This window comes from Pipistrellus kuhlii, unplaced genomic scaffold, assembly GCF_014108245.1.
Source record: "Pipistrellus kuhlii isolate mPipKuh1 unplaced genomic scaffold, mPipKuh1.p scaffold_m20_p_3, whole genome shotgun sequence".
Classification (NCBI taxonomy): Eukaryota; Metazoa; Chordata; class Mammalia; order Chiroptera; family Vespertilionidae; genus Pipistrellus; species Pipistrellus kuhlii.
This window is the reverse complement of record NW_023425529.1, coordinates 80,151,441-80,173,260: the sequence shown is the minus strand read 5'-3', so window position 1 is coordinate 80,173,260 and position 21,820 is coordinate 80,151,441. Positions and strand designations below refer to the sequence as shown.

The 21,820-nt window shown below is 40.7% G+C and overlaps 1 protein-coding gene across 1 annotated transcript in view; it reads left to right on the top strand.

The window, feature by feature from the left end:
- Positions 1-19,984, top strand: part of RAD51AP1 (RAD51 associated protein 1) — a 57,842-nt gene extending 37,858 nt beyond the window's left edge. The window contains exons 9-11 of the mRNA XM_045588353.1: positions 9,870-9,879; positions 11,495-11,500; positions 19,972-19,984. Of these exons, the coding sequence (XP_045444309.1) occupies positions 9,870-9,879; positions 11,495-11,497 (13 nt within the window). The 3' untranslated portion in view covers positions 11,498-11,500; positions 19,972-19,984. The remainder of the gene's footprint in view (positions 1-9,869; positions 9,880-11,494; positions 11,501-19,971) is intronic.
- Positions 19,985-21,820: the final 1,836 nt, after the last annotated feature.

Sequence of the window (21,820 nt, the reverse complement as noted above, 5' to 3'; positions counted from 1 at the left end):
CCTCTATTAAATTCGCAAATAATTGATACCTGCACCCCGAGGACTGTCCTTTAGGCCACTTCACAACAAACATTCCCTCTTGCTTAGGGAGGAGGCCATGCATTTCTCCTTCAGTTACCTTAACATCTCTGTAAATAAAAATGTGTAATATGTAGCTCAGTTCTTCTTGGCTTATGAAATCATGTAAAAATATGTAATTTAGAATTATGATTAAAGTAAGCATTTGCTTATTGCTATTATCTATTTTTATTATCCAGTGTATATTTTTACATTGTCATATAACACCTCACCAACCCTACCCCATTTTTAAACTATATTTTCCAGTTATACAGTATTGAGATACCCTATATATTGCAGTTCAACAGTAAACATTAAGAGCCCACCCTGTATTAGTTGCTGATGTAATTGTTTAATCATCTGGCACAAGCTCTATGAACCTGTTTTCTCTGTAATTCATAGTTTCTATTGAAAATTACCGTAAAATTTGTTAAACTGGCCTTGCACAAAGCACTAATGAGCTCATTAATGTTGCCAAATCCAGTACACCTTTTTCTCACCTAATCTTTTAGAACCTTATTCATCATACTCTGAGTGTGGGTAACACTATTCTTTCATAATTTCACCCCACCTCCCTACCTACTCTTCATTATTTTGCAGCTTTCTAATTTTCTGTCACACCCATTTTTCCCTTCATGGTGTCATATTCTATGATTTTATTCTTTTCTGCTCTTTAAAAAGAAAAACTAAAAGCTTAGGTGATTTCAAGCTCCAGTGGTCACCTACGTGACAGTGACTGCCATGTCAGGATCTTTAGTCCAGATCTCACTTTGCATAAAACCTGTTGCCTTGTCAATTGATAATTTGATATATTAAGTCATCAATAACATCTGCCCCCCAAATCTTCCCTTCTATATTTTATTAGTAAATGGCATCACCACAAACTCAGGTGTCTAAGGCATTGTCACCCTTCACACCCAATCGCCTAGCTTTAGTTCCTCAATTGCTCAAAACTGTTCTCTCCTTTGACTTGTCTTTTGTTCCAAACATCATCACTTAACTACTTTTACAGGCATCCTTCCCTTGATTGTTAACCTACTCTGGCCTACCCTCCATACCATTATTGTCAGAGGGAGGTTTCTAAAATAAAGCTTGAGCATGAACACCCCCTTCTTAAAATCCACACACATACACCTTGGCCTGATAAACTCACAAGATATGTTCAATTAGTCTGGCCGCTGCCTGAAACCCATGTTATTGTGCCTCAGAACTCTGTGCCTTCAGGTTGGCTCTTATTTGCCTTCTTTACATTATGAGTTCCTACTTGTCTTGAAAACTCAAATTCAACTCAGTTTTTCTGAAAGATTTATTTGAATGAATGTTTCCTCCTTGGACCAGACTGTATTCCCTCTGGCCACCCTGCCATCATCTTGTATAATAAAAATTTAATATGCAAATCAACTAAACAGCAGGACAGGGTCGCTATGATACACACTGACCACCAGGGGGCAGACATTGAATGCAGGAGATGTCCCTAACCCGCAGCCCCCAGGCCAGCCAAGGAGGATGCCAGCAAGTGCCTCCCTATCACTTTGCCAGTTGCCCCACAGATTGGCCCTGATTGCTGGTCAGGCCTACGGACCCTACCCATATATGAATTTTGTGCACTGGGCCTCTAGTTTAACTATAACTTTCCTTAGTTTTCTTGTTTTTAAAACCTAGTGCAGAAGCAAGTGCTCTGAAAGTGTTCATATAATGAACACACTTTATTCAAAACTTGTTCTATGGATTCTGGTAACCACAAACTTTGAAGAGGAAAACGAGTCTGCTCTGTTTTGGTCAACTATAATCTGTCCTTGGGAAGTCCTCCAGTTCTTGTTCCAAACTTGAAAGAATTGGGACAAGAAAATTGTAGCAGGATGAAAAGAGATGTCTTTTTCAGGTTGATGTAAAAGGTGGTTCAGGACTGATCCAGAGCCTTAACTCCTTTCAGCACCAGAGTCACAAAAAGGGCTGACACAGTTTCTATAGTGACAGGAGGAGGGTGTGGTCCTCCAGCTGCATTTCCAGGCACCAGTAAGGTGCCTCTCCTCCCACCTCTTACCCCCACCTGAACAAAGGGCAAGAGAAGCCACGATCTGCTAGGTCCAATCGGTCCTTCCAGGGTAAGAAGCACCAAGGCAATGAGGGAAGGAGGTTGTGAAAGCAGGGAGAATGAAAGGCCTACAGAATGCAAAAAAAAAAAAAAAAAGTACAAGGGGGGAAGTAGGTAGGAGGAGAGAGGGGTGGCTCTGAGTGCAGAGAGAAGGCAAATAGAATTTTAAATTTTGCTCTGAGCAGCTGCAACCTCACAACCCAACATTGACAATGTTTCTGCTAATGGAACATTGCATCACTGACGGCTGAGTGTAGGTAGGGAGAGATGGATTTTAGGGAAATCAAGACCTACCATAAAACTGTTTCCAACCCTGACCCAAACAACTTGGGACACAAAATTCCTACCCCCTTTCTTTATGTTCACTGTATGTCCAAAGTGAGTCCCTGACCATTTGTGGATGAGGGTCTGGCTGCTACTATTATAGCTATTCCTACCCAGCCACAGTCCCGCACATCCCAGGTCAACCAGAACCAAATCCTCGACACAAAAACACTTTAAGGTTTATTCCTTCAGACAACACTTTCAGGTGCTACTTGCCACTCCTCTGGGGTAATTACCAGTATTAGGTGTTTTGGTGTGTGTGTGTGTGTGTGTGTGTGTGTGTGTGTGTTAAAAAGGGGATGCAAAATTTGGGATTTTTTAAAAGTGTAGTTAATGTGTGATATTTGCTTCATTTTAAATGTCCATCAGCCATTTCAGGACTTACGTAACTTGCGACCCTTTGGACAATTTTTAAATGACTGACAGTCCAGAATCTTAATTCATGTTTCACTGTTCAGGTTTAAAGGAGAACTTGGCAAAAATGGTGAGGCCATTTAAATGAAAAGTTCAAACTAAGAAATGACAAATTTACTAGTAAGTGTCCGTTGCCAGTCAGTCTTTTTTCTAATTATTTATCTTTATGGTTGAAAGTATTACAGATGTCCCCTTTGATGTCTCTCCCCACTCCACCCCCCCATTAACCTCTCTGTCCTGCATCCAATCCTCCCAAGCCTTCACCACATTATTGTCTGTGTCCATGGGCTATACATATCTCTCTCAATATAAAAGTCTAAGTGACCACTTGACTGTTTGACAGGTAGCTATGATGCACACTAACCACCAGGGGGCAGATGCTCAATGCACAGGCATGTAAACATGGTACAGATTGATGAATCTCAGAGGAAGTGGGGGAGAGATTAACTAAAGATTTTATATGCATACTAGAGGTCCAGTGCTCCAATTCATTCACTGGTGGGGTCCCTTAACCATAGCCTATGGCACATGTGTCAAACACAAGGCCCGCGGGCCAAATCCGTCCCGCCAGGCCTTGCAATGTGGCCCGCACCACGCTGTCATCACTGCACTCCGCTGCGTTTCCATCACAATGACAGTTTATGACTGTTCAGTAAACCATTCGGCCCGCGATTTAGGCTGGATTTTAGATTTTGGCCCCTTCTCTGATTGAGTTCGACACCCCTAGCCTATGGGGATCAGGCTGAAACTGGCCTGGTGCATAGATTCATGTACAGATGGGGTCCCTCGGCCTGGCCTGTGGGGACTGGGGTGAAACTGGCTCTTCAACATCTCTCTCTCTTTTAAAAATAAATCTTTATTGTTCAGATTATTACAATAGTTTCTCCTTTTCCTCCCTCTTCCCATAACTCCCTTCCACCTGTTCCCGACTCTACCCTCTGCCCTTACCTCCTCCCTGCCCCACAGTCTTCATCCATAGATATATGATTTTTGTCCAGTCTCTTCCCATACCCCCCACATAGACACCCCTTTTCCCCTAAGAATTATTAATCCTCTCCCATTCTATACCCCTGATTCTATTATATTCACCAGTTTATTCTGTTCCTCAGATTTTTAATTCACTTGACTTTTAGATTCACTTGTTGATAGATATGTATTTGTTGTTCATAATTTTTATCTTTACTTTTTTTTTCTTTTCCTCTTTTTAAAGAACACCTTTTAGCATTTCATATAATACTGGTTTGGTGGCGATGTACTCCTTTAGCTTTTTCTGATCTGTGAAGCTTTTTATCTGCCCTTTAATTCTGAATGATAACTTTGCTGGGTAGAGTAATCTTGGTTGTAGGTTCTTGCTATTCATCACTTTGAACATTTCTTGCCACTCCTATCTAGCCTGCATAGTTTATGTTGAGAAATCAGCTGATAATCGTATGGGTGCTCCCTTGTAGGTAACTGTTTTTCTCTTGCTGGTTGTAAGATTCTCTCTTCGTCTTTTGCTCTTGGCATTTTAATTAGGATGTGTCTTGGTGTGGTCCTCTTTGGATTCCTTTTGTTTGGGATTCTGTGCACTTCCTGGACCTGTAAGTCTATTTCTTTCATCAGGTGGGGGAAGTTTTCTATCATTATTTCTTCAAATAGTTTTCAGTGTCTTGCTCTCTCTTTTCTTCTAGCACCCCCACAATTCTGATGTTGGCACTCTTGAAGTTGTCCCAAAGGCTTCTTACACTATCTTCAACTTTATGGATTCTCTTCTCTTCTCTTCTCTGGAAGAGTGTCCTTTGCCTCTTTGTATTCCAAATCTTTGACTTGATTCTTGTGTTCTTCTAGTCTGCTGTTGGGTCTCTGTATAATATTTTTTATTTCAGTTAGTGTATGTTTAATTTCTAGTTGGTTTAATTTCTTTTTTATATCCTTGAGGGTCTCGTTAAATTTATCAGCCTTTTCTAGGAACTTCTTGAAAAACCTTATAACCATGGTTTTGAACTCTATATCCAGTCTTTTGTTCATTTCTTTTGTTTGAGATCTCCTTCCTTTTCTCGGCATTTTCGCTGCTTCCCTGAGTTGGTAGGGTAGTTTTGTTGGCCTGTGTGTCCTATATGGTTCAATGGGTCAGCCTCCCAGTTACCTGATGTGGGAGGTAACTTGGTGCACCCCTTTGTGGACTGTCTGTACACCCTTGTTGTAGTTAAGTCTTGATTGTTGTTGGTGTCACTTGGAGGAATTGACCTCCAGGCCAATTGGCTGTGAGGACTTGCTGTGTCTATAATGGAAGAATTGCTGTGCTGGAGACACGTTTATGGGGAGGATTTGTTCCTGTAGGCCCTAGGGCTTTGGTGCTCACTTAGTCTGTTTCTTGAATGTGTCCCTTATGATAGTAGTTGAAATCTGATGTCGTCTCACACCGACCACTAGATACACGACCACTAGTTTCTGGATTTCCAATAGGGTGCAGTTCAGCTACTGTCTGAAGCCACCCTGCAGGAGCTACAGTGAAAACCACAGTCCTCTCCTCCCTGCTTGGAGCTTGGAAGCTTTGGAGCTATCTGTACCAGGTTGAAAGTTTGCTAGGTTAAACTGCAATAGAGAAGGCCATTCATATGCAAAAGCTGCTGCTTAGAGCTTGGGTGTGTTTGTAGATTGTGCAGGGCAGAGTCTCATGGCATCTAGGCTAGGGCATGGCAAACAGCAATGACTGCCAGTCAGCCTCTCTGCCTCTCTGACCATGTCCCTGCATCTAGCGCCCCAGCACAGCAAACAATTATTCTTGCACACAGCTCTGCAAGCAAGCCACCCTCATTTTCCGACCTGATGGCAGACAGTCTAGCTTCTCCCCAGAAACTGGATTTCAGAGAGATTGGGAGTTTGTCTCTCTTCAGGTTGAAGAAAGCAATGCCTGCCACAGCCGAGATCCACCACCAGCCCATATCATGCTCGCGCCCCTGTACCTCAGTTTTTCAGCTCTTGTGCCCTGAATGCTCCTTTCTCTTTCAATTAAGTTATAGAGCTTCCTTTCAGCCCGTTTTTCCATGGTTCTGGGTGATAGACGTTTTGTTTTTAGTTGTAGTTTTGAAATTGTTGTGCACAGCAGCAGTGTAGATGTGTTTACCTAAGCCAGCATCTTGGATCTCCCCTTCAACATCTCTTGAAGGGTCCTAGATTGCGAGAGGATGCAGACCAGGCCAAGTGACCCCACAAGTGCACGAATCTGTGCACCAGGCCTCTTGTATGCAAATAAGTTCCTGGCTAATTTCTCCCCCCACTCACCAATCCCTGCCTTTCCTCTGAAATTCGGTAGTATATTCCAGGTTTTATGTATCTGGAACTATTTTGTTAACTAGTTTATTTTGTTATTCCACATGCGTGAGATCATGTAAGACTTATCTTTCTCTGACTGGCTTATTTTGCTTAGCATAATACTCTCCAGGTCTATTCAAACTGTTGTAAGTGGTAAGAGTGCCTTCTTTTTTCTGCCAAATAATTTCCATGGTGTAAATGGACCACAGCTTTTTTTACCCACTCATTTGCTGATGGGCACTTAGTTTGTTTCTAACTTTTAGCTATTATAAATTCACTGCTATAAGAGTGCATACCTTCTTTCTGATTGGTGTTTCTGATTTCTTAGGATATATTCCTAGAAGTGGGATCACTGGAACAAATGAGAGTTTCTTTTTAATTTTTTTATGAAACTCCATATTGTTTTCAAAAGTGGCTGCACCAGTCTGCATTCCCACCAGCAGTGCACGAGGGATCCCTTTTCTCCACTTCTTCACCAACACTTGTCATTTGTTGATTTGTTGATGGTAGCCATTCTGACAGATATGAGGTGATACCTCATTGTCATTTTAACTTGCATCTCTCAGACTATTAATGACTTTGACCATTTTTTCTGTTTTTTGTTTTGTTTTGTTTTTGTTTGTTTGTTTGTTTTTTCCCTTCTGTATGTCTACTTTGGAAAAGTGTCTATTTAGGTCCTTTGCCCATTTTTAAATTGGATTGTTTATCTTCCTTTTGTTAAGTTGTATGAGTTCTTTATACATTTTGGAAATTAATCCCTTATCAGATGTATCATTGGCAAATATGTTCTCCCATGCAGTGGGCTTTTTTTACTTTGTTGATGATTTCTTTTGCTGTGCAGAACCTTTTTTACTTTTATGTGGTCCCCTTTATTTTCTTCTTAGTTTCCCTTTTCTTAGAAAATGTATCTCTATTGCTACAACAAATGCCTAAGATTTTGCTGCTTATGGATTCTTCTAAGATTTTTATGTCTTTTATCCATTTTGCATTCTTCTATATGATGTAAGTTGGTGGTCTAGTTTCATTTTATGCATGTATCTGACCAATTTACCCAACATCATTTATTGAAGAGACTGTCTTGACTCCATTATATGCTTTTGCCTCCTTTTTCAAATATTAATTGAGCATAATGGCTTGGGTTGATTTCTGGGTTTTCTGTTATGTTCCATTGATCTATATCCTTGCTCTTGTGCCAGTGGCAGGCTGTTCTGAGTAGAGTGGCTTTGTAGTATAATTTGATATCTGGTATTGTGATTCCTCCAACTTTGTTCTTCTTTCTCAAGATTGCTGTGGCTATTTTTTTCTTTTTATTTATTTATTTGTTTGTTTGTTTATTTATTTATTTATTTATTTATTTATTTATTTTTTGTTTCATATACATTTTGGAGTGCTTGTTCTAGATCTGTAAAGTAAACCATTGGTATTTTAAAGAGGTTTGTATTGAGTACATAGATTGTTTTTGGTAGTATGGACATTTTAATGATATTGATTCTACCAATCCATGAATACTATATATTCTGCCACTTGTTTATATCTTCCTCTATCCCTTTTTTCAACATCCTGTAGTTTTCCAAGTACAGGTCTTTTACCTCCTTGGTTTAGTTTATTCCTAAGTATCTTAATTTTTTGTTTCAATGGTAAATGGGATTGCTTTTTTAATTTTCTCTTTATGAAAGTTCATTATTGGTGTATAAAAATGCCATAAATTTATGGGGTGTTGATTTTGTATCGTGCTGTATTGCCAAATTCACTTATTTAATCTAGTAGTTTTTTGGTGGAATCTTTAGGGTTTTTTTATGTACAATATCAAATAATCTGCAAATAATGACAGTTTTACTCTTCCTTTCCATTTTGGATGCTTTTTAATTTTTTCTTCTTGTCTGATCACTGTGGCCAGGACTTCCAGCACTATGTTGAATAAGGGTAGTGAAAGCAGACATCCCTGTCTTGTTCCTGTTCTTAGAGGAAATGGTTTTAGTTTTTGCCCATTGAGTATGATGTTGGCTCTAGGTTTGTCATATATGGCCTTTATTATGTTGAGGTATGATCTCTCTATTTCCACTTTGCTGAGAATTTTTACAAAAAATGTGTGTTCGATTTTATTGAATGCTTTTTCTGCATCAATTTATGATATATGATCTTATAATTTTTGTCTTCCAATTTGTTTACATGATGTATCACATTTATTGGTTTGTGAATGCTGTACCAGCCTTGCATCTCCAGAATAAATTCCACTTGGTCATGGTGTATGATCGTTATTTATTTATTTATTTATTTATTTTTATTTATTTTTATTTTTTATTTTTATTTTTATTTTTTTTAATATATTTTATTGATTTTTTTTGCCCCCCTCCTTCCCTCCCACACATCCCCTCCCTCCCCAGAGTTTTGTGTCCATTGGTTGTACTTATATGCTATTTTTAATATATATTGTATTGATTTCAGAGAGGAAGGGAGAAGGCAATGGAAATATCAATGATGAGAGAGAAACATTGATTGGCTGTCTCCTGCATGCCCCCCATTGGAAATCAAGCCCACAACCTGGGCATATGCCCTTGACTGTAATCAAACCTGGGACCCTTCAGTCCGTAGGCTGATGCTCCATCCACTGAGCCAAATCAGCCAGTGCTATGATCTTTTTAAGGTATTGCTGGATTCAATTTGCTAATATTTTGTTGAGGATTTTAGCATCTATGTTCATTAGAGATATTGGCCTGCAATTATCTTTATTTGTAATGTCTTTATCTAGTTTTGGAATTAGGCTAATTGTAGCCTTATTAAAAGAGCTTGCAAGTGCTCCTTTCTCTTGGATATTTTGGAATAGTTTGAGGAGTATAGGTGTTAGTTCTTCTTTGAATGTTTGATGTACTTCCCCTATGAAGCCTTCCCAGCCAGGGCTTTTGTTTGCTGGGAATTTTTTGATTACTGTTTCAATTTCATCAGTTGTTATGGGCCTATTCAGGTTTTCTGAATCTTCCTGATTGAGTTTTGAAAAATTGTATTTTTCTATGGATATGTCTATTTCATTCAGATTGCTCAGCTTGTTTTGGAATATAGTATTTTTTATGATCCTTTGTGTTTCTGCCTGAGCTCTCCTAACCATGCTCTGTGGAATTGTCAGGGAGATGGACCTAAAATACAAAGCTGGTATTGTCACCCTTAGAATAGCCACACAGCCCTCAATGTCCTACATGGACAATATGACATTTTACAATCTAACCCCTTCTCTGGCCCTCTACCAGCAATTTCCAAAGACTCAAAGTTTCTTGAAAAGGCAATGCTTTTTTATACTTTTGTATTTTGCAGTCTCTTCCATCTGCCCTTGACTTTGTGCCTGTCCTGTTCATTCTTCAAGGACAGTTCTACCCTACGCAGTCAGGTGTGAAGACTTCCTCAGCATTCCCAACAAAGTTAGTCACCACCCTGAAGTGTGCTGTTAGCTCTTTGCCCAGACCTCTGCTGGTGCGTTGGTCTACAGCACCCTAACAGCCTGTCTTCAGGGGTCTCCCTCCTGGAGAATGAGCTCTCTTTAAAGGCAGAGGCCATGTCAGGTGTACCAGGAGAATTGTTTAAGAAAATGTTTGTAGAAAGGAATGAAGGGGAGGGAGAGGTAAAACCATGATCATTTGCAGAGAATCAACTATTACTTTTGCTTGCCTCTGCATAGGACTTTTGCATGTTCTCTTGAAAATTCTGTTAGTGTGTTTGTGTGTGTGTGTGCGCGCACACACGCATTAAAATTAATGTTCCAACCTACCTTCCCCAACCCCACTTCTCATTAAATGTTTTACAGTTATTTTTTTCTAGATCCTTCAATATACATGATAAAGAAATGCAAATATCTTGTGTGTGTTTTTTTAAGTAAATATGGAATCACTAGAGGCCCATGCATGAAATTTGTGTGTGTCCCTCAGCCAGCCTGCGCCCTCTCCAATCTGGGACTCCTTGAGGGATGTCCCAGCAGGATTGGGCCTAAACAGGCAGTCAGACATCCCTATCACAATCCAGGACTGCTGGCTTCCAACTGCTCGCCTGCTTGCCTGCTTGATCACCCCCTAACTACTCCCCAGCCAGCCTGAACGATACCTAACTGCTCCCCAGCCAGTCCAATTGCCCCTAACTGCCCTCCCCTGGTCGCCCCTAACTGTCCTCCCCTGCAGGCCTGGTCCCTCCCCCCCTCCCAACTTCCCTCCTCTGTAGGCCTGGTGTTCCCCTCCATCCAACTGCCCTCCCCTGCAGGCCTGGTTACCCCCAACTACCCTTCTCTGCTGGCCCGGACATCCTAACTACCCTCCCCTGCCAGCCTGATCACCTCCCAACTGCCCTTCCTTGCAGGTCTGTTCCTTCCCAACTGCCTTCCCCTGCTGGCCATATTATGGTGGCCATCTGTGTCAACATGAGGCAGCCATCTTTGACTACACGGGGGTAGTCATCTTGTGTGTTAAAGTGCTGGTCAATTTGCATATTACCCTTTTATTCTATAAAGATAGAATATGATCCATATTTTTCTGTCTTTACTCAATATATTATGGACAGACATAAAGATTTACCTCATGTTAAAAATTACTATCTCACATATCATAATACATATGTGACATATTTTTAAACTTCTCATATATAGACAAGTACTTTTTTATTTTTTGACATTACCATATGCTCAATGTTGCTGTGATGTTTTCAGTTCTCTGAATAATGTCAAAATTGTGATTCTGTCACTATGTATTATAGTGTCTACAAGAACTAATAGAGTGCTTTGCAGAAGCTGTGATAGCATTTGCATTGATTCCTGTTCTGTCCCTATTTCATGTACTCTTAAGTCCCTTGATTCTTTCTAGTCTTAGGGGCTGAAAAGGGACTTCCAGGATACTGGAGTTTCACAGTGGCCCGCTAACAGAGTAGGATTATGCCAGTGGCATAAGAGCTCTCTAAGATGCTACCTTCCTTTTACATATATCACCACTTTATCTAGACTCCATATGCTTATGTGAATTATTTTTTTCATCTTGCAGTGAGTTCTTTATTTGTAGAGCTGTGCTCTGAATGAAGAAGGTACAGAGAGGCCAAAAGAGATCCAGGAACAGCATTTCTACCAATTATTTGCCCTTTCTCTATAGACATTAAGCTACCAAGTAACTATTATTATATCTATATTTTAGAACAAAAGATATTTGTGACAAAAGAATGATTTACTTTACAGTTAACTAGGGGAAATAGTTCTTTCTGTGGGTGTCCTAGCTGCTCACCACCTCAGTAAGTCATCTTCCCCTGGCTCTTATCACCCTCTCCCTGAGCACAGGACTAATGCTACAGTAAGATGTCTCCCCTCCACAATTGCCAGAAGGGAAACAAAAGGAGCAGCAGAGACTCAGCCACTGCTTTTAGTCCTGCCATGCTTTTTCCTCCAAGCCTGCCACATGTTCTTTAGGCCTGCCCCATTTGGGGGCCATTACTTACATTTTGCTCCTACTGCCAATTGATTTTTTTACTCTTCCTCTACAGGACTAAAATACATGCAAAAAAGCCAAGCAAAGGCAGTTTGACATCCATCCTAATATTGGGGGGGAAAAAGAAAAAACAAAAACAAAACCCAAAAAAACCAAAAAAACAGATATCATCTTTGTAAAGGTAAGGATCCTGGAATTTCATTTGGGGAAGAGAATGGTATCATCACAAAGACATGGGGGCCCAGAACCCAATAGTGATTGTTGTACCTCAAGCATTTTACACAGGGAGAAATTGAGATTCAAGTGGGGTTAACTAGTCATAACCATAAACCAGTGAATGGCAGGCAAAATTCAAACACATATAGTCTTTTTTCCCCCTTTAATTAGTATATTTTTTATGTATTGGAATGACACTGGTTAATAACATTCTATAATTTTCAGGTGTACAAGATTATAATTTGATATCTTTGTACCCTGATGCATGCTCACTACTTGAAGTCTTTTTCTTCCATTACTATATGTTTGGCCCCCTTTACCCACTTTGTCCTCCGTCTACTCTTCTTCCCCTCTAGTAACCACCATTCTGTTGTCTGTATCAGTGAGTTTGATTTTGTTTGTTTTGCTAGTTTGTTTTATATTGCACCTATGAGTGAAATTGTATGACTAGTGTCCTTCACTATCTAACTTATTTTACTTAGCACAATAATCTCAAGATTTATTCACATATTGCAAATGGCAATATCTCATATTGTATGGCTGTGTAAGATTCCATTGTACAATAGAAATGTACTACATCTTTATCCAATCATTAGTCCATGGACACTTAGGTTGTTTCCCTTATCTTGAAAATTGTAAATAATGCTGCAATGAACATAGTGGTGTATATATTTTAATGAATAAATGTTTTAATATTTTTCAGGTAAATATTCAAGGAGGCATTACTAGACCCTATGGTAACTCTATTCCAATTTTTTTTTTTAGGAGATTACATACTGCTTTCTATAGTGACTGTGCTAATTTACATTTCCACTAATTCTTTGCAAATCTGCAGTTGGGAACCATTACTTACATTTTGCTCCTACTGCCAATTGATTTTTTTTTTTTACTCTCCCTCTACAGGACTAAAATGGATGCAAAAAAGCCAAACAAAGGCAGTTTTAAATCCTTCCCAACATTGAAATCAAAAAAGAAACCAAATCTCACCTTTGTAAAGGTAAGAGTCCTGGAATTTCATTTGGGGAAGAGAGTGGGTATCATCATGAAGACTTGGGGACCCAGAACCCATATCCTTAACCACTCTATTCCATGCCTTTTGCTGAATAATGTCAACTCTGATAAATGTTGTTGTATACAATTCCTTAATATATTTATATTAATCATAAGGAAAGTAAATTCTGTTGCAGTTCCAGTGACAAGAATTGTAAAAATTGAAATTAAAAAATCACACTGAAGATAAACTCATTTATGTTGTATTTTATGATAACTACTGGCAAATTGACAATATCACTTAAAATACCATTTGAACTTATAATTATTATCTTTACATTGGCAATTATTCTGATAGGCCTAAGTAAATGGCTTTTCACCATCTATTTATTTTCTCCCAATTGACTTATCATCCAATGAATTGAATAGGCTTAAGTAAGGAAATGCAAACAAGTCAATAACTGTCCTTAGAACATAAAAGCTAGAGTTTCAGTTCTCATTATATTAATGAGAATGAAAATAATGAGTTACAACCTTTTCACCTAAAACAATAGTGAAGATGAGCAAGTTATGAATCTCAGCATATCAACTGCCCTAAGCAGGTGTTGAAATGTTTTGATATTTAAAGAAATTAATAATAATTTATATTTATTTCATTATATTTAATATGTTATAAATATGTTTATAATAATTATATAGTTCTATATGAGTCTTGGTAGTATTTCAGCTAAGGGAATTTATTAAATGTGATTGTTTAATAATTTCACTTGGCTTTAAGACATGTCTTAATATAGTATTCAGTAATATATGATTATTAATATTTGTAATAGTAACATAATTATATTATTAATAGGGGCCCAGCGCATGAATTCGTGCACCTTAAAAGGAACTGGGTTCTGGGTCCCCTGTGTCATGAGGCTATAGTGGGCACAGGGGTGGGTGTCTGCCCATCCTCCATGCCCCCACCTGGCCGGCCCTCTGCAGCCTTGAGTTCCCTGTCTGCCAGTAACCCCACTCCCGCCACTGCTGCTCCCATGTGCTGACTGAGGGTGCAGAGCAATTCGGGCCAGCACCAGCAGTAGGTGTGAGTGGGGTGGGTGTGAGTGGCAGATGTGGCCCCAATTGCCCCTCAGGAGCAAGGTGAGTGGAGAATCCCTGAGAAATTATTGGGGCTGGCAGCTGCCGCTTGCACCCGCTGACAGTGCAGAGCAATCAGGCCCAGCGCCATGTACTGGCAGCAGGTGCAAGTGCCAGGCAGGATCGTGGCACACAGGAGCAAAGAATTTTCAGTAACCTCTAGAGCACATGTGTCAAACACAAGGTCCGCGGGCCAAATCCGTCCCGCCAGGCCTTGCAATGTGGCCCGCACCGCGCTGTCATCACTGCACTCCGCTGCGTTTCCATCACAATGACAGTTTATGACTGTTCAGTAAACCATTCGGCCCGCGATTTAGGCTGGATTTTAGATTTTGGCCCCTTCTCTGATTGAGTTCGACACCCCTACTCTAGAGGCTAACCCCAATGACAGTGATTGGAACCCTGCCTTGTTCTGGCACTCCCGCTCACCTGCTCCACCATCAAACCTCAGCCAATGATCACCATGTCCCATACTCTGTTGCCTGCTGCTGATGCCCACCATGTTCCATGTGCACCCCTTGGTGTTCAGCACATGTCATAGCAACCAGTTTTTAAGTTGTTTCGTTGATTCGCCATTTGGTCTATTTGCATGTTAGGGTTTTATATATATATATACTAGAGGCCCGGTGCACAAAATTTGTGCACAGTGGGGGGGGGGGTCCCTCAGGCCACCCATTGGGGGATGTCTGACTGCCTGTTTAGGCCCAATCCCCGTAGGACATCCCTCATAATTGAAGACTGCTGGCTCCCAACTGCTCACCTGCCTCCCTTCCTGATTGCCCCTAACAGCTTCTGCCTGCCAGCCTGATCACCCCCTAACCACTCCCATGCCAGCCTGATTGATGTCTAATTGCTCGCCTGCCAGCCTGTTTGCCCTTAAACTGTTCGCCCCTAACTGCCCTCCCCTGAAGGGTTGATCATCCCCAACTGCCCTCTTGCAGGCCTGGTCCCTCTCAACTGCCCTCTCATGCAGGTCTGGTTTCTCTCAACTGCCCTCTTCTGCTTGCGTGATTGCCCACAACTGCCCTCTTGCAGGCCTGGGCCCTCCCAACTGCTCTCTCCTGCTGGCCATCTTGTGGTGGCCATCTTGTGTCCACATGAGGCAGGAACTTTGACCACATGGGGGCAGTCATCTTATGTGTTGGAGTGATGGTCAATCTACATATTACTCTTTTATTAGATAGGATAGAGGCCTGGTGCATGGATGGGGGCCAGCTGATTTGCCCTGAAGTGTGTCCTACATCAGGGGGAAGGTTCCCTTGGGACATGGGTCGGCCTGGGCAAGGGGCCTGTGGTGGTTTGCATGTCAGCCACGCTCCCCAGCAACCCAAGCAGAGGCCCTGGTATCTGGAATTTATTTATCTTCTACCCTGTTTCCCTGAAAATAAGACAGTGTCTTATATTAATTTTTGCTCCCAAAGATACGCTAGGTCTTATTTTTAGAGGATATCTTATTTTTCCATGAAGAAGAATATGGTACACATTTATTGTTAAATGAAAATAAAGAAAATTTATTACATTATACGGTACGGTAGTACGGTAGTTGTCAACACAAACCAGACAAATTGTGAATCCTACAGTATCAAGAATTTACTCATTTATTCAATGACAATCATGTCATTATAACAATCCAATTCCTGAATTTCCTGGTGAATTTCTTGTGACTCTATTTCTTTCAGAATCAGTGGACCAAATCTCTCATGTTTAGCAATAGCACTGTCTTTAAATGAGTACTTCTTGTCAAGGTAGCCTGCTCGCAGTGCATTTGCAATGCAACTGTCAGTGATTTTCTCCCATGAATTCTTCACCCAAGTCACAACTTCTTGCAGTTTAGGTTTCACAAAGTTTCCACGCTGATTTCTCTCCATTCTATTTTTAATGTAGTCATTAATTTCCATGCGCAAATTGTCTTTGAATGGCTTGCTTATTGCAATATCAAGAGTCTGGAGATAGGCCGTCAATCCTGTGGGAATCATTATCTGATCTATTATATTTTTCTTTCGTGAGGAAATGTCTTCATGTCTTTAGCGTGGTGAGTGCTGGCTGCATCCCAGACTAGCAGACCTCTTTAGCTCCCTCGCATAACAAGCGGCAGTATTAAATCAACCTACTTCCTTATAATTGCTTGTGTGGCCCAGGCTTTTTTAGTTTCAAGAATAAAAATGCCCAAAACATGTTCAATCTTTTCCTTCTTGCCCTTAGAAATGATTAAAGGTGGAATTTTAGTGCCATTCAGACTAATTGCTGAAATACAGGAAACACGAGCACTTTCGTAAGCAGTGGAGGGAATGTACACTAAGGAGGCATCCCACTGTTCAATTGTTGTTTGAGATGATTGGCCCATAAACAATGCAGTTTCATCCATAGCAATCATGTTGGAAAGATTGTATTTAGAGAAGTCAGCATCATTAATAAAGGACTTGAATGCAAGTGCTCGCTTAATAACTTGAGTATCTTCCAACCTAAACAATGTTGTACTGGTAGATCTTCTTAAAGACAGTTCACTTCGCTGAAGGAAATTATCCAGCCAGTGTTGTGATGCTTTGAAGTCTTCGGGGGCTATGTCAAACTGTGGTGCCATTGCAAGGGCAAATTCTTGAATCTGAGCCCTATTCACAACCAAAGCCTTTGCTCTCCTGTCAACAACCCATTCACAGATCAGGTCTTCCAGCTCGGAAAATAATGGTTGCCGACCAGATCCACACTTGCGCTTTTTAGCATTTCCCTTGTTCACTTGTTCAATGAGGTTACCATACTCTGCTCGCCATTTTCGGACCAATCGGATACTCAACATCTTCTCTTTGCAGAAATCAGTAAGATTTTGGCCCCAAGAGTCTTCCACGATTCCTTTCTTGTACTCCACAGAGTAGTTTTTTTCTTTTTGCGCTCATTTCTAGGGGTAAAGAAAAGGAATTGGGTTATCAAGGTGGGGGGAGGGGGATCACTTAAAATGACACAGGGGGATCAGAGGGGGGAACCAAAATGGCACAGGAGAATCAGAGGGGGGATTACCATTGTAGTAACCCCTTTTGATTCTCCTGTGTCATTTTGATTGCCCCCTCTGATCTTCCTGTGTCATTTTAAGTGATCCCCCTCCCCCCACCCTTGTGCCACTGAACACCTTCACCAGACATCCCCCCGACCCCTTTATCAGACATTTACCCCCTGGGGCCTGCCTGGAGACTGTCACTGGGCTTTCTGGGGCCTGGATCTGGGCTGGAACAGGGTCTGCCACTGACTGAGAAGCTTCAGTCATCATGAGGGCAGCCTCGAACATCAGGTAGTGTTACTAGAGACAGACCAGCACTCACCACCTTCACCACGTCCCATCTGCTCTAATCCTCCTGTTCTTCTACATGCATCTGCAAAAGTCTCCTCCTCTCTCCTGCCCCACGCTCACAGCTCACTCTGACCTTTGCTCCGCCTCCATACAGCAGTGAGGTCAGGACTCCTCGTAATGTCACTGGTTGCTAGACGCCAGTCGGGGCGGCCTTAGCAACCAGTTTACAGTAAATTAATTTTCATTCTGAGACAGAGCCTAGGGGGGGTCTTATTTTCGGGGGGATGCCTTATATTTCACTCAGAAGGAAACCTGTAAGTAGGTCTCATTTTTTGGAAGATGTTTTATTTTCAGGGAAACACGGTACAATTGGAACTTTGTAGCCTGGAGCAGAGCCAATCATCCTGCTCGCTCTGTGGTGGCAGCCATTTATGTTGGAATTTATGTATCTTATATAATTGAAACTTTGTAGCCTGGAGTGAAGGCCTGAGCTGGCCAGAGCTGCAGAAGCTTGGCTTCGTCCATCACCCGGGGCAACCCTAGCCTCCTGTTCTTCCAGCTCTGTGGCTGTAGCCATTTCTGTTGAAATTTATTTACCTTCTATAATTGAGACTTTGTACCTTGAGAGGAGGCCTAGGCCCACCAGGGTGTGTGGAATGCTTGGCTTCCTCCTTTGCCAGGGAAACCCAAGGCTCCCTCCTGCTCTCTGTGGCTGCAGCCATCTTGGTTGGAGTTAATTTGCATACTTGCTCTGATTAACTGATGGGCATGGCTGATGGGTGTAGCAGAGTGATGGTTAATTTGCATATAACACTTTTATTATATAGCATATATATATATATATATATATATATATATATATATATATATACACATTTGTGTGTGTGTGTGTGTGTGTGTGTATAGATATATATAGATAGGTAGATAATAATATACAGTAAATAGTAATATACAATTCCTTTAAAAATGAACCATTCCACTTATTTAAAACATGGTAAAGTATTAAAGATCCATCTATGATAGAGAATCCTTTGTGTTTGATGTCTATGGAGAGTCTGCATCCTTGCTTAGCTGTCAAGAATCATAGAACTCTCATAATGGCTCTTGGTTACCCTGGCTCTCTCTGCCCTGCAGGAAAATACTCTATGTTAGAGTGCAGAGAACACACCCTCCTAAGGAGCTCAGTTGTCTCAGTTAGTCAGTTGGAAGAGTTTTAACTCTTCTGTACCTCTATTCAAAGAACACTGAGTTGCCTCACAGTCGGCTTATGGGACTTGAGGAGCAAGCACAACTGTAGGGTCTCAGGTTTGGCCATCTCAGAAGAAGAACCTGAGAGAGACCTCAAGGAGGGAGCTCTGTTAAGTTAGTATGTTACTTTACAATTTCCCTGACAATTGCTGAGTAACTACACAGTATATCTGAAGGCATGCTTAAGACACATTTTCCATTTCAGCACTGGAAGATTAGGTACTTGTGTTATTTCTCTTTTATCCTATCCTTTAAATCATCCCATTGCTGAATACCAACTTTTTTTTTTCTACCACATGGGGACAGATGTCTACATAAACACCAGCTATGAGACCCTGGTTAGGTTATTAAGTCTCTGCTGGTTGTGAAACGAATAGTTATTCCAACTTCTCCTGATTGTAGTGGGATTAAATGAAATAAGAGAACCTGGGCTTGCAGCCTGGCACATACTGGAAGCCCAATAAATATTGACTGTGTCTACCTTCTCCACTTCTCTCCCTTTAACAGAAAGTAGTTTCATGTAGGTGACCTACTTATTATTACTAATGAGTCTCCCAGAGTAGAAGAGTGTATCTGAGGGCCATTCATTGGGACTCATTTCTGTATCTCATTATTACTCCATAGGAAAAACAGATAAACAGTCTGACCATTTGGTGTTGCATAGGAACCGAATTCACAGTCAATTATAACTGAAGAGAGAGAGAAAAGCAAGGATTCCATCCAGTTGCCAGTTTTGTCTAGGTTTTCAGTGTGGTACACTATTAATTATGGTAAATAATTTACCTTTTAAATGTAAGTGGAAAGCTCAGACTAGAAATTATAATGGTCACAGAACTAAGAATTAAAACATTTAAACTATAACCACAAGCAGCCAATCTACAAGTGGTGGCTCAATAAAAAAATGGTAATATAGGGTGGGGCAAAAGTAGATTTACAGTTATTCATATGGAAAGTAATACAATAATCAATAAGTAATTATACAAGAATTAGTAATTATACAACATAACATCTATGTTTAGGGTCCATTTGGGTTCTGAGAGAGACCACTTACCTATTTTTCCCCATTCTTTCCTAGGGCCCCACACGTCCTTCCAGTATCTACAGAGTAAGTACTGGTTCCTTTGTTCTGCATTCCCATTGGAGCTCTCAGTTAGGGGGAAGAGAAGAAAGACTTGCGTTTACCTTCAATTGCTATGACTAGGATGCAAAGCAAGTGGGCATGGCGACCACCTCTGAATCCCAGCATTAACAAGAGAGAATAGAGAACTTCCTAAGGCCATGACAAATAGTCTATCTGTTTGACATTGGAAGTGCGGATGATGAGATGTTAGAAACACAATCCCACCCATATGTGTGTTCATCTTTTTGCAATACATTTGCTCCTTTCATCACCCCCATTTTACAGAGGAGGAAATTGAGACCCTAAGAGATTAAGCAAGTTGCCTAATTCTGCTAATAAAAGCTAAAATCAGGATTCAGATTTTATTCTGTAAGTCATTCAAGTCTTTTAAAAAATGATTTTTAATATTCTTTTTAAAAATGTTTTCATTGATTTCAGAGAGGAAAGGAGAAGGGAGAGAGAGAGATAGAAACATCAATGATGAGAGAGAATCATTGATTGGCTGTCTCTTACATACTTCCTACTGGGGATCAAGCCCCAGGCACATGCCCTTGACCAGAATCAAACCTGAGACCCTTCAGTTCACAGGCCAACACTCCATCCACTGAGCAAAACCATCTAGGGCAATCACTCATGCTTTTTAAAGATTGCTTTTTATTATTAAACTTACTAGTATCCTTGTGCAGGAATCTGTGCTATTAGCTCCCCGCTGCTTGCCTCAGCTGGCCATCTGCCCATCACCACTGGTAGCTCTCCACTGTTTATAGCTCACTGCTCGACCCTCCTGTAGCCCTCCACCACTTATAGATTGGTTGTGACATTACGGTGTAATGGATAATTAACATATTCCTGTCTTACCATATAGGATATTGAGTATATATTAAAGAATAGTAAGTATATGTGTAAGGTATAAAGAATAATACACAGTGAACACCCCTGTGTGTATCCTACACATAGTTTAAGAAAGAAATACTCTGATGTCCTCCTCGTCTTATCTCACCTGTTCACTGATCCCTCTGAGATAACTGCTGTCTTGAGTTTGACATCTATTATTCTATTACTTTTCTGTTTTGTTAGTCCTCACCAAGGGATATTTTCCCATTGATTTTTAAAGAGAGTAGAAGGGAAGGGGAGAGACAGAGAGAGTTAGAAATCGATGTGAGAGAGAGACATAGATTAGTTGCTGACCAGGGCGTGGATCAAGCATGAAACTGAAGTATGTGTCCTTGACAGGAATTGAACTTCCGACCCTTTAGGCTGCAGGCTGATGCTCTAACCTAGGGGTGTTGAACTCAATCAGAGAAGGGGCCAAAATCTAAAATCCAGCCTAAATCGCGGGCCGAATGGTTTACTGAACAGTCATAAACTGTCATTGTGATGGAAACGCAGCGGAGTGCAGTGATGACAGCGCGGTGCGGGCCACATTGCAAGGCCTGGCGGGACGGATTTGGCTTGCGGGCCTTGTGTTTGACACATGTGCCTAACCACTTAACAAAACATGCTAGGGCTCCATTACTTTTCTTTATGTGTTTCTAAGTCTCCTAATCTACTTACTGTTTAATTTTTCATGTTTTTGTGGGATACATAAATACACAGGACCCTACTATTTTGTTTACTTCTGCAACTCACTTTTCATGTTTAGTATTAAGCTAGCATACATGGCACAGCATCTGCTGGCTTTCTCCTGGGTTGGTCAGGACTCCATTCTGACTGACCACTGCCTGTGCCCTGTAGATACTATGAATATCAACTCTGTTCTTGGGAATCTGTTTATAAATAATTTCACTGTTATATTCAATTGTATGACATATTGCACTTCTTTGATGGTTGGTGGGCATGTGGCTTTTTTCTTGTGTTTTTGTTATTTAAAGTGACGCTGCTGTGAATGTTATTGTGCAGTTTTCCTAGTGCATACATACAGGGGTTCCTATAGTATACACTTCACAGGGGAATTGCTGGGCACAGGGTATGTTGATGCTTAACTGTACCAGACAATGCCAAATGGTTTTCTGAAACATTGGTACTTTGCCATTAGTAGTATGTATGAGTTCCAGTAGTTCCACACCCTTTTTATCACATGATATAGTGTGGTTTTTTATTTTACCTATTTAGTTGATGGGCAAAATATTGTAATGTATTTTAATTTGCATTTTGATGACTATTAATGAAATTGAGCTACTTGGTCATTTGTTTCATTTTCT